The sequence below is a fragment of the Brachyistius frenatus genome, unplaced genomic scaffold, assembly GCF_029030835.1.
Source record: "Brachyistius frenatus isolate BFR_SWC_R1_liver_20210118 unplaced genomic scaffold, ASM2903083v1 Contig_21, whole genome shotgun sequence".
NCBI lineage: Eukaryota > Metazoa > Chordata > Actinopteri > Embiotocidae > Brachyistius > Brachyistius frenatus.
The window spans coordinates 1,284,362-1,299,891 of NW_027210620.1; the positions used below are offsets into that span (position 1 = coordinate 1,284,362).

At 41.8% G+C, this 15,530-nt stretch overlaps 2 protein-coding genes across 2 annotated transcripts in view; both read left to right on the top strand.

Moving 5' to 3' along the window:
- Nucleotides 1–15,530, top strand: part of LOC138619713 (transcriptional regulator Myc-like) — a 158,797-nt gene that overhangs the window by 55,874 nt on the left and 87,393 nt on the right. The window lies entirely within an intron of this gene.
- The window catches only part of pou6f2 (POU class 6 homeobox 2), a 66,848-nt gene that overhangs the window by 17,081 nt on the left and 34,237 nt on the right, over nucleotides 1–15,530 (top strand). Inside the window, exon 3 of the mRNA XM_069696374.1 lies at nucleotides 2,893–3,112. Coding sequence (XP_069552475.1) covers nucleotides 2,893–3,112 — 220 coding nt within the window. The remainder of the gene's footprint in view (nucleotides 1–2,892; nucleotides 3,113–15,530) is intronic.

Here is a 15,530-nt window from a genome sequence, read left to right on the forward strand (position 1 = left end):
CTGCCAAGCACTGTACAGCAGCCTTCCAGCAGCACCTACAGAGAGGAGGAGTCAGAGTATAAGGTGGGAAAAAAAAAAAAAAAAAAGGCAGAAGGTGAACTGCTTGTAAATCCAGATGAGTGATGCTGAGGATTGTATGGCGAGCTAATTATGTTCTAATTAAATTTTTTTCTTATCTCATATTCTGATTTGTTCCGTACTCACCTCAGATGAAGATCATAATTAGTCTCAAACTGGCACAACAAACAGCCCGAACACCAGGAGCTCTCGCATGCTTTTTAAAAAAAGAAAAAGAATCTCCACAACATTTTCTCTCAGCTGCTGCCTGCGTTGCTTAACAGCTGCCTGCTTCTCCAAAGCTGCCTGTAATGATAAATAAATCATGGCTACATCTGATAATTGTAGAATTGTCTTTTAATGTTATTCCCTTCCATGTGAGGCTGTCTTTGCTGTCGAGCCTGGCAATCTCATTTTGTTTGATTCATAGATGAAATGTTCAAAGAGTGTCTTTGATTATATGCTGTGTCGATTTGAGATAGAAATTTTGTCAAAAAATCGGGATTAAACATGTCACTTGCAGCTAACAAACACATCGCCTTTGTTAGCTTCCTCTGAGGAGTCATCGAGCTCCCGAATTATTAATTCATTTTTTAAAGTTAATGGCAAATGTCATTTTGAATGCTCTCAGAAGCGTCAGATTGTCCTTTGTTATGCACTGTTGTTGTGTATCAAAGCAAATGTTGAGATAGAGGAGCACTCCTGCCAGCGGCATTCACCTATCTCTAAGCTTTCTGTGTTTTTATTTTATTTTTATTTTATCCTAACAGCTTAGAAACAAGAACAGGTATTCGTTAATATTTTGACCCGACATCGCTCCTCGCTTTGTGGCTTTAAACCCACGTGACCTCGTACCTCTTAAACTGTGATCGCATGTATGTCGGAGTGGGTGCAGGCGTTCTGCACCGTGCAGGGTTATCACAGTGACACCGCTGTCACCTAAGAGCACCAGGCTCCAGAGTAGGGTGGGCTCTTCGCACCAGTCAGCCCGTTCTGCATCCTGTGCTAGCTGCAGACACACCATGCAAAACAGAAGCAGATAGCTGACAATTGGAGTTAAAGGCTTGTGAACTTAAGTCACAGTGGAGGAGTCAACATAGCGCAGCCAGGCTTACTTGGCAACGTCTAAAGCAGCCTTCTTTACTGCGGACGACAACACGAGCTGGCAATGTATTTTTATGGTTTCCTTCCAAACAATTCAATTCCATGTTCAAAGCAGTAATTTTGTTGGATTTTCAGTGTTTTCTGTCTCGCGGCTCCTCTGCAAAATCAGTTTGACGTGCTCAAACGCTGACATAATTTGAAAAGGTTTCATTAGGATGAATGAAATTTAAGCCGTCACTTCCCGTGTATTCATGGTGATTTCAGCCACGGTACAAACCTTCCCCACTTCTGGCTCAAAACTCTCGATGAAAAATGTGTAAGTGTAACTTCCAAACCCACTTCCTTGGAAAATACATTTGAAGAGATCTTCCGCCGTGCAAAATATCTCGCAGCGATACTTCTGATAACGTATCTTTTCCTCTATGGGTATGACTGCACTTTAACTAATATGAATGAATGGGTACATGAAGAAGACGAGAGTGATGTGTTATATCCCTCATCAAAAGAGTAAAGTACTGCTACTTTTTTTTTTTTAAGCGCTGCGTATTTCAAGCACATTATTCTGCGGTACCAGGGATTTGTTCAGTGGGATGAAACGTAAATCGCTCTGCATTTCTGTGAAAGAGAAAAAAAATTCTCAGCTCTTTCACAAAGATGGGGTTTGATTTCTGTCAGTGCCAGCAGCAGTGTGTTTTGACTGTCAGTCTGTGTCACTGCAAAGCTCAGCGTTCAGCTGCAAAACAACTGCATTCATCAAAACACATTGATTAGTGATGAAGTCAAGTTGGTGACATCTGCGTTACGGCTTTACTCGTCTCAATTAAGCATCTCAGGATACACAACAGTGTGTATATTCGTCATCAGTTAGTGATGCCTTTATTATGCAAAGCAACTATGCAGCACGCGCAAGTCGTGCAAAATGATAATTCAGTTCTTATTACTGTTTATCGACTACAGAGGAATCTCATGTTATTAATCTTGATAATCTGGAATTCATGAATTTAAGCAAGTTGTAATTAAAATCTACAGATATTAGTTATTTAAGTTATTATTGTACACGTATATAAATTGTTTGGTGTCATGTAATTCTCATCACTGGATCACAGTTTATTGCTTTGGACACACATTGGATCATTTTATGATATATTCAAAACAATGTCTATATTCTGTATGTTGCGATTGAAATATATCTTTACTAATATTGGAAAGTTGCTTTTAACTGTTCCCCACGATACCACACACAAGTTTGTATTGTATAAACTAACAGGGTATTTGGCATTAGTGGTTGTAAATAGACAAAAAAGATATCACCACAATTTGAATCCACAAGTGTCACTAAAATAATGATGTAATCTGAATGGAGATACATTAAGATTTTAAAATAAACACATCAGACTTTCATTTACAGTAAAAAGGGGATGTGTGTTTACAATTAATACCTTTGCACCCCAAAATAAGTAATCTGAAATAAGGAACATTAGTTAACATGAAAAGAATCTTCCTCAATTATAATAATATAAAGGACCACAACATTAAATAAAATACTCATTTTAAGAGAAACTATCCATCTGTGACCAAAAAAAACATTAATGCTATGCTCGTGTGTGTGTGTGTGTGTGTGTGTGTGTGTGTGTGTGTGTGTGTGTGTGTGTGTGTGTGTGTGTGTGTGTGTGTGTGTGTGTGTGTGTGTGTGTGTGTGTGTGTGTGTGTGTGTGTGTCTTCCCTCTCCAGTCTCTCTTGGTGGCCCAGCAACTGGCTAATGCAGTGGGCGGCGTGATGTCCGGGGCGGCGCCGGGCATGAACCAGCCCATCCTCATCCCCTTCAACGCAGGCGGACACCTGGGCGGGCAGCAGGGCCTGGTGCTCTCCCTGCCCACGGCCAACATCCAGAGCCTGGTGGCTGCCGCTGCTGCAGGGGGCATCATGACGCTCCCCCTCCAGAACCTGCAAGGTGAGAAAAAGGGCAATGCAGACAAGAAAGTGCAGAAAAAAAAACTCCCTCTTGTGATCAAACACCATCTCGCTTGATCTCGCAGGAAAAAGTAGAAAATAACTCAGACACACTGGGAAGCTGACGGATGTTCTAAAAATCCATAATCCACGTCACTGTTTTCAAAATTGACGAATCTGTTCCTGTGTTATACACGATGATTCACAGAGCACAGGACACCAGGAACTATTCGTAATACATGTAGCAAATATTCCACCCAATAAGAGTTTGTTGTACATTCATTGTATGACATGGAACAGTGTTTTTTCCTTATAAAAATGTTTCACGAGGTCCTGACCAGGTAAGAATCCCCGAGGGGTTTGTATCCCAAAAAGCAGCCATCCTCAACGTGCCCAGAGGAACAACCATATTAATTACAGGTCAACGTTTTGCAGTGCAGCGCAAAAGCACTTTATGCCTCTTTCCTGTGCATAAGAGTGCACTGTACTTCACTTTTTTTTTTTTTTTTTTTATCTCTTTTCCACCTCATCTGTCCATCCACATGGCTGTACTTATCCTTGCCTTTTAAACTTTAATGCCCAAGTGTTCTCTTTTTGATCATAGTTGTAAATGGTTTTCATTTTAATGTTTAAAACATTGTCTCTTTTATACCATTAGATTGAGGGATGGATGGGGAAGCCGTCCGTCATAAATCATAGATGAGAGAGCCGCACTAATGTAAAAAGATGCCAGGCTACATGTAAAGCAGTGTGTTTTTAGGATGGAGATTACAATAATGCCGGTGCAGCACAAAGTGCAGCGGAGGCTCCCTTCATGTGGGGAAATGGATGGACAGATGCCCTGAGTGAGGAAATGTGGAGGTAGAAGCCTAATGGACACAAACATGCATAAATAACAGCAGCCATCGCTGTGGGCAGAGCTTTTAATAAACCCGCATCTATCCAGCGAGACCTTCAATGTATCCGTCAGTGGTGGACGATAATGGGCCCAGCAGGCCCGTCTGACTCACACTTCAACAGTTCTTCCTCCCTGAGCGTGAGGGACAACCCAGAGGCTTCAGTGATCTGATGAACTGATCGGCAAACACATTGTCAGGGTGTCAGAACGCCGACACAAACACATCTCAGTCATCCATATTGTCCATCGACAAACACACCAGCATACAGTCTGAATCCAGTGTCCTGATAAAATTCTCCGACCGCAAGAGATGGAAAAAGAAAAAAAAAAAAAACTTGTGGAGAAATGCCTCTGTGGCAGATCTTTTTTTAAGCGTGTGGACTGACAGACTGCCTGTTCGCACGTCCTCTTATCTGAAGGGGATGCATTGAAGGGACCTCCGTGGAGAGAAAGTGACACAAGTCACGAGTGAAGCTAAATGTCTTGACTGTGTCCGGGCCCCTCTGGCCACGAGGCGCTCCTCCACTCTCCCCTGTCTGAGTTCATCACAGCTCCGCTGAATGAGGCCTGCTGGCACAGCACCTCTGTCAGACAACTGCAGCCCTGGCCTCTGCCCCTGTGTCGCCCCTCCTCCCTCCCGCTCCCCTCCGGGGCTCCAGGCCTGATTAATCACACATATAATACAGCGCCGCGCTGTCGCCGGGGAGCAGTCAGCTCATTTCACAACCTCGGGAGCAAGTGTGCTTTACAACACTCACACTGCTAGCTAATTAGCGTCAGATCAGACACAAGACAACAGCGAGGCGCAGTAATGAGACTCTGGGAGGAGCCCAGCCAATGGCTGTGTTTAAATGTAATGAGGCAGCTAATGACCAACTAATGTTTGTCTCTGGGAATGGGCGGTTTAGGGAGGAGGAATTAAATACAGAGAGTCAGCATGTTTGTAGACCCAGTCTCAAAGCTTTCACTGCGTACACTGTAAGAATGCATCATGTTGGATCAAAATTAGGCTTTTCAGTCCAAATTATTCTTGTATTTTGCATTTTCATATTAAGCTTCTATGAAGGATAATGAAAAGACAAACAGGGACGGCAGCATTTTGATCACACGGTTTGATCATGCATAATCAAAGCTGGGTCTGTGAGAACGAATGTTGACAGAAGGAAAGCGGCCGGACTTCTGTGAGCTTTAGGAGGGCAGCTCTCAGACTGTGATGAATAACTATCACTGTAATGGGGTTGTGCTATGAAGTTGGAGCAGTTGCTTAAATAAAACTGAGCAGCATCTTGTGGCAGACTCAGTAAACACAGGCTCCAGCGTAACTGGTTATTTGTCAGAATGATTTATGCCCGCAAACATGCAGTAAAAACAAATTCCCAATGAAACTAAACAAGGGAGAAAGTTATCTTTTGTGACAGAGTGCACACGATTCTAGCTGACTTCACAGAGGCAAAAAGTAGGTTGGGTCATGCTAGAGGTCTGTAAATATGACGGCTGATAAGAATAAAAACATCACACATGATTTTCACAATTTCAAATGTAAGTACGAACGACCGGTGCAGACGAAACAATCTGCAGTTTTTTTTCTTCTTGTTGTGATGCTAACTTTCTGCTGCATTTTTAATAGGTGTTCATTCCAGATTATTTTATAACAAGCAAAGCATGATTACCATACTTGTAAAACTAGTTGTATCAAAGCACTGTACATGTAATGCTCAATGGGAGGAAGCAGAACAAAGTCTCATCTGTCTACTCCTCTCCTCTATGACTCACTCAAAGGTAATGCAAGAAGCTAGTTTACTGGAGCGCTTTCATATTAATAAGCACATCCCATCTTATTTGCTCTCAGCAGAAAGCCAGGCAGCGCAACACATCAGAGAGCCGAGTTCTAATGGTGGAGGTGAGAGCATTGTTCCTCTGTACTCGTCCGCAGGAAACACAAAACAGCACTCAAGCTTCCTGATAAAGGTCGGCATCCCACTCACCTGCAGTAATGAGACCCCGCTTCAGTGCCAATCAAAGGCGTGTGTGTTGTTTTGATGAAAACGCTCAGCGGTGTCGTTCGCAGGTTGCGGGTTTTGCCGCGATACAAATTAGGGAAATCACTCTGCTCATTACACCACCAAAGGCTGGGCTCCTGGGGGAAGAGCCAAATGTTTCCACACTAGTTAGACATGTCAGACTGCATCTCTTCTGCCTCAGCTGACTGCTGCTCCTTTAAGAGGTTAGCTCACCGGGCCGGTCCACCGACTTAACCTCTGTCTGCTGAGGGAATGCCTCCATGCCTCTGCATCCCTTTACCCATTGCATTATCGGAGCTGGAGAATTTCAGCCATCCGTCCTGGGCTCGTTACAGCCGCACTAGTTGCTCGTCGTGAGAATCTTTATATATATATTATATATATATATATTTGTCAAATCATTTTGGGATGAGGGAAGAAATAAGCTGCTGTTTGTGGCCACATTGAGCCAGTAGAAGAGTGCATTAGGAGGACTGTGGGCAAGCAGTCCGCACTTCCGCACGTCAACATCTGCCGTCTTAACACAATAGAGGCCAGACCCATCCCTTCTCCCTTATCGCTGTTTAATTTGAAGTGTTCTCAAGCAGTATGTATTCCACGTCGTCCCTTTAATGATTTAACTTTGCAGTGGTTGTAAGATGACTCGGAGGGGAGAGAGCTGCATTAAATAAATAACAGTGATAAAATGTAGACCTCATACATTTCAAAGCTAATGCAACTAGCGGTGGAATAGGAGCAGCTGCACACAGTCCTGGAGCGGTAATTTGATTGATTTGTTGTGACAGCAGCCAAATAATTGAGAGTGAGAGGTGCTGCTGGAGATGAAGCGCAAGGAAGAGGCAGGTTCGCCAGGCAGTCCCAGCAGATAACGGCACCCGGGTTCTCATCTCTGCCATTGATATCTGCCAGTGGTTTATTGTTTGTCTTCAATAAGCAGCTCGGTAACGTGTGGGGTTAGTGCCTTTGTGACAGTTTGACGACGGAAGGAGGAAGAAGAAGAAGAAGAAGAAATACAAAAAATAAAAAGTCACCAATCAAAAATGTACAGAAGAGCATTGAGGGGGTTAGAATCAAATACACAAATTTACACTGTGGCTCAGGTTGGCTGTACAGGAACATATACACGCACACAAATACATAAAAACACACACGCTCCCATGAGACTGATTTATATCAGATATCTGTTTTGAAGCGGAGATGTAAGTACATTTTACCTCCTGCTGTTTCACTTGTTGCAGACATGCTAATCATTTGTTCTGAATTCAAGTTACACACTTTTCATAATTGCACCAAAACAAGAGCACCAATGATCCACAGTGTTTTTGAATATACAGCAGGATTTTTTTTTTTTTTTTTTTTTTTTTTTTTTTGCTTTTTGTTTTTAATGTATGTATCCCCAGACATTTCCATGTTATCTGTCTGGTAAAAGAAACAGTAGTTCTGTTTGTCTTAACCTTCTGGCTCTCCGCTCGTGTTTTTGTTTCCGTGGATGGTGGCGGTGTCACTCTGGTTCAGCCATGCCACAGGACAGCAGGCTGCCAGCGCCTGAAATAGAAAGAAAGAAAAAGGAGAAGGAGGAGGATGAGGAAGGGGGAGACGAGTCTTTATAGCGGTGTGGAGGAGGACAATAATATTGTTAATCAGATGTGGCTGTGTCTGCTCCTCCACAGCAAACCCTGACATCTGCCCTCACTGGTAAACACTGAAGGAGGCTTTTTGCAAATAAACACACAGTCTACAAGTCAGTCTCTCTGCATTACACAGCGTCTGTCTGCGCTGGGTGTGCAGGGAGGGTGATGCATTCATTTTGATGGATTCCACTAATAAAGCAATGCGTATGAGGAAAGGATCGTTTTCCGAATTAGGAGGTTGAATTACAACATGACACATTTCGTAATTAGGTTCCAGTTATATGAATAATTCGAAACATTTTATATTCCAGCTGTTTGCTATTCCCTCAGCTCCTGAGCTAAAACTGAATACCTGCTGTTGCTGTAATCAAGTTTGCAAATGTGAAACATTCACACTGTCGGGTTTATTTAGATAAATGAAGTTTCAATTTGACGAATATTAGATCATTTTGAACAAAGCCTTAATTATCTGGACCTCTTTTAAAATAGTCTAATACTTTTAATTACATATTCAGTCTTTAATGCATGTATTGATTTAATAGCCCCAACAATCATGCCCCTCTCAGTAGAGTTCATCTTTTCAGTATCACAGTTGTTTTATTGTTCCTGTTGAGTGAACCTGTCAATCACCAGCCTCAGGTTTCAGTATTGAATGTCATATAAATTACAATACATATTAGTGTATTGTTTTCATGATATTTCTACGCTTGTAAAGTGCTTCCAATAAATGCTTCGACCGCTTGGCCCCAGAGTTGTTTTGAAGAAATTACATCTCACTTTTTTTCCACTCACTTTTTCCGGCCACACTGTTTCCGAAAGATTTGCTTAAAGGTCTGCCATATTGCTGAGGCGCAGTTCAGAAGCTTTCAGCAACAATCTGTAGTCAAGCATTTTAAATGAAAATTGATTTGTGATTTACATGGTCAGTGAGGGGAAAATGAACTTATGAAATGTTGTAAATGAAATATTAGACAAGGTGCAATGGGAGAGAGCAGACACAGATGGTAATCTTGTGGAACTTGAATTCCTGCCTGGCAGAACTGGGTGACATTTTACATTTATCTGTGTTCTGCATGAGTTGTAATGTTAATGGTAATTTTATGGGACTGAACTGGAGTGAAAATGGTGTTATCACCGATCGCTTCAAATGTGGAATTGTGTAAAGTAGCACAGCTACATCCTTTATTTCCTTATTCCCCAGTAATGTGAGTTATTGCATGATGTGTCTGCTAAGGATGAACATGTGTATTCAGCCTGTATTTATCAGCCTGTTCTGCTCAGAGCGCCTTATATTACCCACCTGTGCCACAGAATGAAACACACTGCTGTGTTTGGATATTAGTATTAATGCTACATTTGTTTGTGAACGTTTCTCATATTTATTCAGTAGGTCTTTGCTTTTATTAAAGATTTCCTGTGTATTTATATATGCCAGTTATTTTCCTCATATTGTGTTGCTTGCAGGACATTTTTATGCCTAAAGAAGTGTCTTAATCTAAATAATCGACTTACAGTAGAGTAAATATATTATACTGCAAATGCTTTATGTTAATTTTCACATCTTCTCACTTTGAAAATAACAGCATATAGCATAATGTAAACTAACATAATATCAATATGGATCTATGGTGGACTTAATAATACAAGCAAATCAATGTAGCATTACGCTCTAATCAATACTAGTTACACCGAGCCCAGATGTTTTAATTTTGTTCGATACCCTGTGCAGTGAACGTTTCCTATTCCCACTCTGGCCGTGTACAACATGTATGGATTTTCATAGAGCTTGCTCTTCCGTGTTTGAAAGAGAAAAGGACCAAAGCAGTGTGGAGAACAGACAAAGTGGTCCTGCAGCAGCGAGAGAAGCTGTGGGAGTCTGGGAGGCAGCCTGGATCACACAGAGGTCATTTTTAAACACGACTCTCCGGTTCCCCGGGTGTGAAACCAAAGAGTCCGCGGTGACATTTGTCAGCAGATGGCATGGAACCAAACCCCTCACCAGCGGGGACGTCTTAGCCGCTGCTAAAAGCTATCTGTGGTTACTAATTGCTGACCAGGGCCTAATTACCTTAATTAATGGCGGAGATACCTGGGGGCCAGATTTGCGGGGGCTTTTATGAGTATCAGTGCAGCTTAAAAGGTCCCGCAGGAGGCCTGAAGAGTGTGGAAGTCCCGTGGGTGCTATTTCTGGACTAACTGCAGACACATCACAGATGGATCCTGTGGCATCAGTACAGGACAGCATGTTTGGAGAGAGGTATCTGTTACTTACAGGTCATAAGAAAGCCTCACTAAGTACATGTGAGGCTGTAGAGGAAGAAAGGCTTTTTATGCTGTTCTTTCCGAACATATTTTTTTTTGGTCTTTGCTCTCATACACGAGGCCATTTCCTGAATTACAGCGCCGTAATTCACAATGACAAAGTAGACTTAGCACCTTTTTCCACGGACTGTGGGGGGTTTTGTTCAGTGAGCTCTCACTGTGAAATTAGCCCTGGTACTTTCATTTTCCAGCTGCAGTGAAATGGTTAAAAGACACAGATCAGCCAGTATGAAAATAGAACTGATTCAACAAAATCTGCTGCTTTCCCTTGCATGCTCCTCACCCATCCAGCAACAAAAAAAAAACATCCCCCCATTATTCTCCCATCCCCTCCACCTCACCCCTCCCCCAACCCCGTCAGCCACCTTGTCCGCATCTGAGGAAGGCTTGTAAGTTTCGGGTGCATACATTTCTTTTGATGATATATTGTCCTGGTGCGGAATTTCATTTACTGCCGCTGCCCTTTGCTGAACCTGTTGCTAGTCAGTGAGCACGATAAGCGTATAAGTAGCATGCTACTTCATTCATCATACATCGTTCTGGGCTCTCAAATATCTCATATGCGATTCAGGAAGAAACTACTAAACCGGCACAAAGGATTCCACCAGGATCAGCTGAGGTTCCATTAAACGCTGTGTACAAAATAGAGCACGCTCGCAATACTTGTTATCAAACACACATTTTCATTGTTGCGTCTACAAAACATTATCCGTCATTTCATGGCGTACACTTTGTTTATGTAGCAGTGGGGGAAAATGTATCTCAAGTGCAGTGCCCATGTTGTACATAATTCCATGCACATTGCATTTTGAATGCATGCATTTTGAAATCTGTTTTTTCCCTCAGTCATAGTGGCTGCTCTGTGTTGTATTAAACAGCATTAATAATCACAAGAGGCTCAGTGTCACTCAGAAGTCTCCACATCACTAAAGCAGACAGTGTTGTGCTGCTGGGCATGTTGTGCTGTGTGAAAGTGCTTACACGCTCCCTCAGACAACCAAAGGGAATAATTAAAGACAGAAGATGGAGGCAGAAGAATGGAAAGCAAATCCCATTGTTTGGGGTTATTTCATCCCACTGAATTTCTTTTTCTCACTTTCTTTTCGCTCTCTTCTCACATTCCTCCCCAAATGCACTGTGGGTATGTGGCACGTCATCAAAAGCATATGTAAGCGAAGCAGCGCAGAACAAAAGCCCTGTGATGTCCTCCTCATACCCACAGTGTCTTTTGATTATTCTACAATCATTTTATATCTGTGTAAATTGGGAAGGAAGGGAAGGCTTAATAACCCCATAATATACAATACTGTAGCTGCTCAGAAGCCACAATGCAAGATGTGTTTTAGACGATTTGAAATCAAGCTTGCTTAGTCCTCTTTTGCTCTCTTTTTTTTTTTTTTTTTTTTATCTCATGGGGTAATTCCTGAAATCCTCGATATCCAAGTTGTTACCAAAATAATCCACAATGAAATTCAAATTTAAGGTGAACTAGACTATTAGGGCAACTCTACTCCACTCCATTTCCAGAGCAGTAAATGTAGCCCCTCAATCTCTCAGCTTTTACTGTCAGTCAGAGAGCACTCAGTCATCTCCGTGCATCAGGCCCGCAATATTGATTTTTCCACCCACTGAAACAGCCGCATGAACATAAATTTTGCATGAGGCTTTTACTCGCGGCCTCCGCTTTGGTCTGACGACACATGATGGGACCATGAACACGCTGTAATAACCCAGTCTGTCCTGCCAGGCAGACAGGCTCTCTCTTTTTCTCTTTTTTTTTTTTTTTTTAAGAAGGGAGGGGAGGGAGTCCAACACCTTCTGGACTCTGAAGGACAAAAGCAAGAGACCCCTTCGCTGGTTTTCACAGCTGTGCATACTGTATATGTAGGACTGGATCTGATATGAAATTGTTGTTTCCTTACTGTCATTAAATTTAGATTTTGTAGACCAAAGAAAATTATCTTTAGAGACCAATTACAAAATGTTTTGTCTCATACAGTATTTTGAATCCCTAATTAGTACATAAAGTGCCGTGTAGGAGCACACCTTCTAATTTTACTGATTAACAAACTCAAGCAGAGCGGGCTCAGCTAATCAGTGAAATGAACTCACGTAGTCTGTAGTTGAGAAGTGAACCTGCAGACTCTCAGGTCGGTAAAACTGTCCTTAAATGTTCTCTTTAAGGGATGAAATCGTGGAGAAAATACACCAGATCTCACTTTGCTCGGGACCCCCTGCAACTTTGTCAGGGGTCCCCGGAGGCCCCCGGACCACACTTTGGAAATCAATAAGAAAGCGTAAGCAACACCAAAAGGGCAACATTATCGAGTACACAGGGATTTTCTTGTATGTGTAACAACTCCATGGAGAGGATTTGATTCTTTGAAATGCTTCCCCCAGAGTGAGAATTCTACAACACTGCTTGATATTGCCTTGCTTCACAAAGTGAAAGCATTATCTCTGGATCCCTACAAGCGATGTGGTTTACTCTCGAAAATCCTGTGGCTGCGACTCCGCTCAAATCTTAACTGCCTATATATAAATATATATTTTCGTAGTCGCTGAGTTCCTCCTGCAGCAGGACTCAGAAGCTGATATTGCCTACTGTGGCTCTGAGTAATGTTTTTATTCAGTAGTTCTCCGGCTCCTTTTACATTTCATTTTCCCCATGTTTATTCCAGCCATCGCAAAGGCAGGAATCTATTCACCCTTCTTTTAACGTGATTACCAATTGTATGGACTCGCTGGTAAAAGGAACTTTACACAAATACACATTCCAGGTTGTAAACAGAAAAACACATGTTTTTGCTTCTTTTTCTTTGAAAGTCCTACTTAACTTTGGCTTCGTCTTCCAATCTGAAAATATAACGACTGATCAAGTGACACAAAGTAACTAAGTACATTTACTCAAGCCTGCTTAAGTACAAATTTCAGATACGGTAGTTGTAATTTCTTTGAGTATTCCAGTTTATGTCACTTTTGACTTCTTTTTCCACATTTCAGAGGGAAAATTTTACCTTTTACTTCTAAATGAATCTAACATCTGCAGTAATAAAATTAAAAAATATTTTTAAAAAAAAGTATATAAAATCTATATTAAAAAAAAAAAGCTTCCAAAATGTGACGCACAGTAAAAAAATGTAACTGCCCAAAAACAGATAAAGTACTTTAAAGTGTCTCCACCATGACCGATAGTCCGTGCTTAGCGACGGTGGTCCGCAGCTTAAAATGTTTTTTTTTTTTTTCACAGTAACGGCTTATAAAATGTTAAATTCCTATATGCTTGAGCCTGGTTTGTTGAAGAAGGAAGCCAGGCTAAAGGGTACAACAAAGTTCGCCTCCACCACCTTTTCAAAGGTGGTCGAATGGATTAAACACAAGACTTTGATCCAGGAGAGCTGCAGAAGTCAATGTGGATTTATTATAAGTGATGTAAAACTATGTAACCTATTACTCTAACATAACATACTTAGCTTACATACGTTACGTGGTGTAAGTAATGTACTTATTCTAACCCAAAACATAATCTTTTCTTAATTGTAACCACTTGGTTTTGATGCCCAAACCAAAGGTACCTTGGTTTGGTCTGAGACTCCAGCTGGCTTTGAAACGACGGCAGTATTTGACAACCGGGGAAGACAACTGGTTGAGCCGTCACAAGAAGTCGTCAAAAGCCAATAGAAAAGAATGGGTCCAAAAATATAAGTTTTGTTTTAATTTTAATTGATTTTAGACTGTGGTGTCTATCATTAAAATAATTAGTGTAAGTACTGTACATGGATAAGTATTGAACGTGACATGAAGTAGCCCTCGGTGATAAAAGTTAACAGTGAACAGAGGAAATGAGTGCAGAAACAGTGATGTTATCCCCTTCATCAGTGTGCGAGTGCTCAGATCTAATCCACAGAGTAAAAAACGACCTTCCTTTGACCACCTTCATAATTACCAGATCTCATAGAGTCTAAATCTCCTTAGCTCCAGCGGAGTAATTATCAGTGTGACTCACTGAAAAGGCAATTGAGACAGTGGTTTATGGACTCCCATAGTGGAACGTGAGGCGGAGCAGTAATGGGGAGCTTGTTTGTCCCCTCTCACCTCTTTTAGTAGAGAGTGACGGCTGTGTTTAGGCGAGAGCAGTTCCTAAAAATACGGTGTGGGTCACATCAGACAATTTCATCAACTCCTGACAGACTCCTCCGCAGTTTCTGATTAGCTCTTAATTTCAGGACTCTGGAATGACACTGAAGACATTCAGAAACTGCAGCAACAGTTAGACAAATAATTTTTTTTCCACTCTTCGTTAAATAATGTATCAGTTGAGCTGAATGGCGGCGATGCATATGATGCACTGAAATACAAAGCAGCAAATACTAAGAACTACTTCAGAATCAATTGCCATTCTTTTTAGAAAAGCAGTGTGCATGCATACACGTACGTTACCGATCAAACACAAAAGGTACTATGTGAGTTTATTCCTTTCCACGAACTCGCCACATTCCTTTCAAGGTTTGTAAACTACGTTTTCTTTTTGATGACGAGGGATCTTGAATTACTTTGACATGAGACGATCATCTCATGATCTTTGATAGAATGAAACATAGTCCCAGTCCTTTTGTGCAGATGTGATTGCTATGACACTGCAGTCACACTTTAAACTGGCCTTGGCAGTGCCTTTTGTAAAAACCATAAACGATGAGGACCTATTTGTTGCTTTCATGAAAGACGAAATGCATGAAAAGATGTTTTCATATTTCATTGAATTTGTTAGATGTACAGTGGAAGTTAGTTTAACAAGAAATGGGTTGAATGTACTTGCATACTGTTCTCCTATCATTCAGACAGAAATGTAACCAAAAGACTCATTTACACAGATGCATAGTAGACATAACAAGCATTTATGTCATTTTCAATGCTGCATATTCCTTCAAATTCCCCTTTACTCTAAACCTTGACGCCGTCTGCATCTCTACACGCACACAAGCGATGTGTAAGGTAACTCATAGGGAACAGTTGTAAACGCAGGTGTTGTGCATCGGGAGGAAAACAAGTAGTCTGAGCTTGAACCCTGAGAGAAAAGTGCTGTAATAGGGCGGGGGGGTTGGGGGTGGGGGTTGGCAGGGACTACCGAGATAGCACTGGTAATGAGAGAGCAGGCTGCCTCCCACCATCCCACCCCTCCACTCCTCAACCGCACGGGAAACAAAAATAGCATTTTGTCTGACGAATGAGCCGTCTTTGACCTAGCCTTTCGACCTCTGACAATCAGTCTCGCTTCGTCCTCCAGTACTTCAGAAGCCGGGGCCGGGACAGTCAAAGATAACGGTTGATTTTCTACTGTGGCACTAAAGCAAAAAGCAAAAAAAACTCTGAAAGAGAGATGGCAGACAGTTTCTCAAAGCACTGAGGTGGGAGGCCGTAGACTCCTCAGCAGTGGTGTTTCAGAGTCCCGAATGATTCTTGTTAAATGTTTAAAGACAGCACAACAAAACGCTGCAGTTCAGCCTGTTTCTGGTCGTTTAGCAGCGTGATCTGGCCCTTTTCTCATTA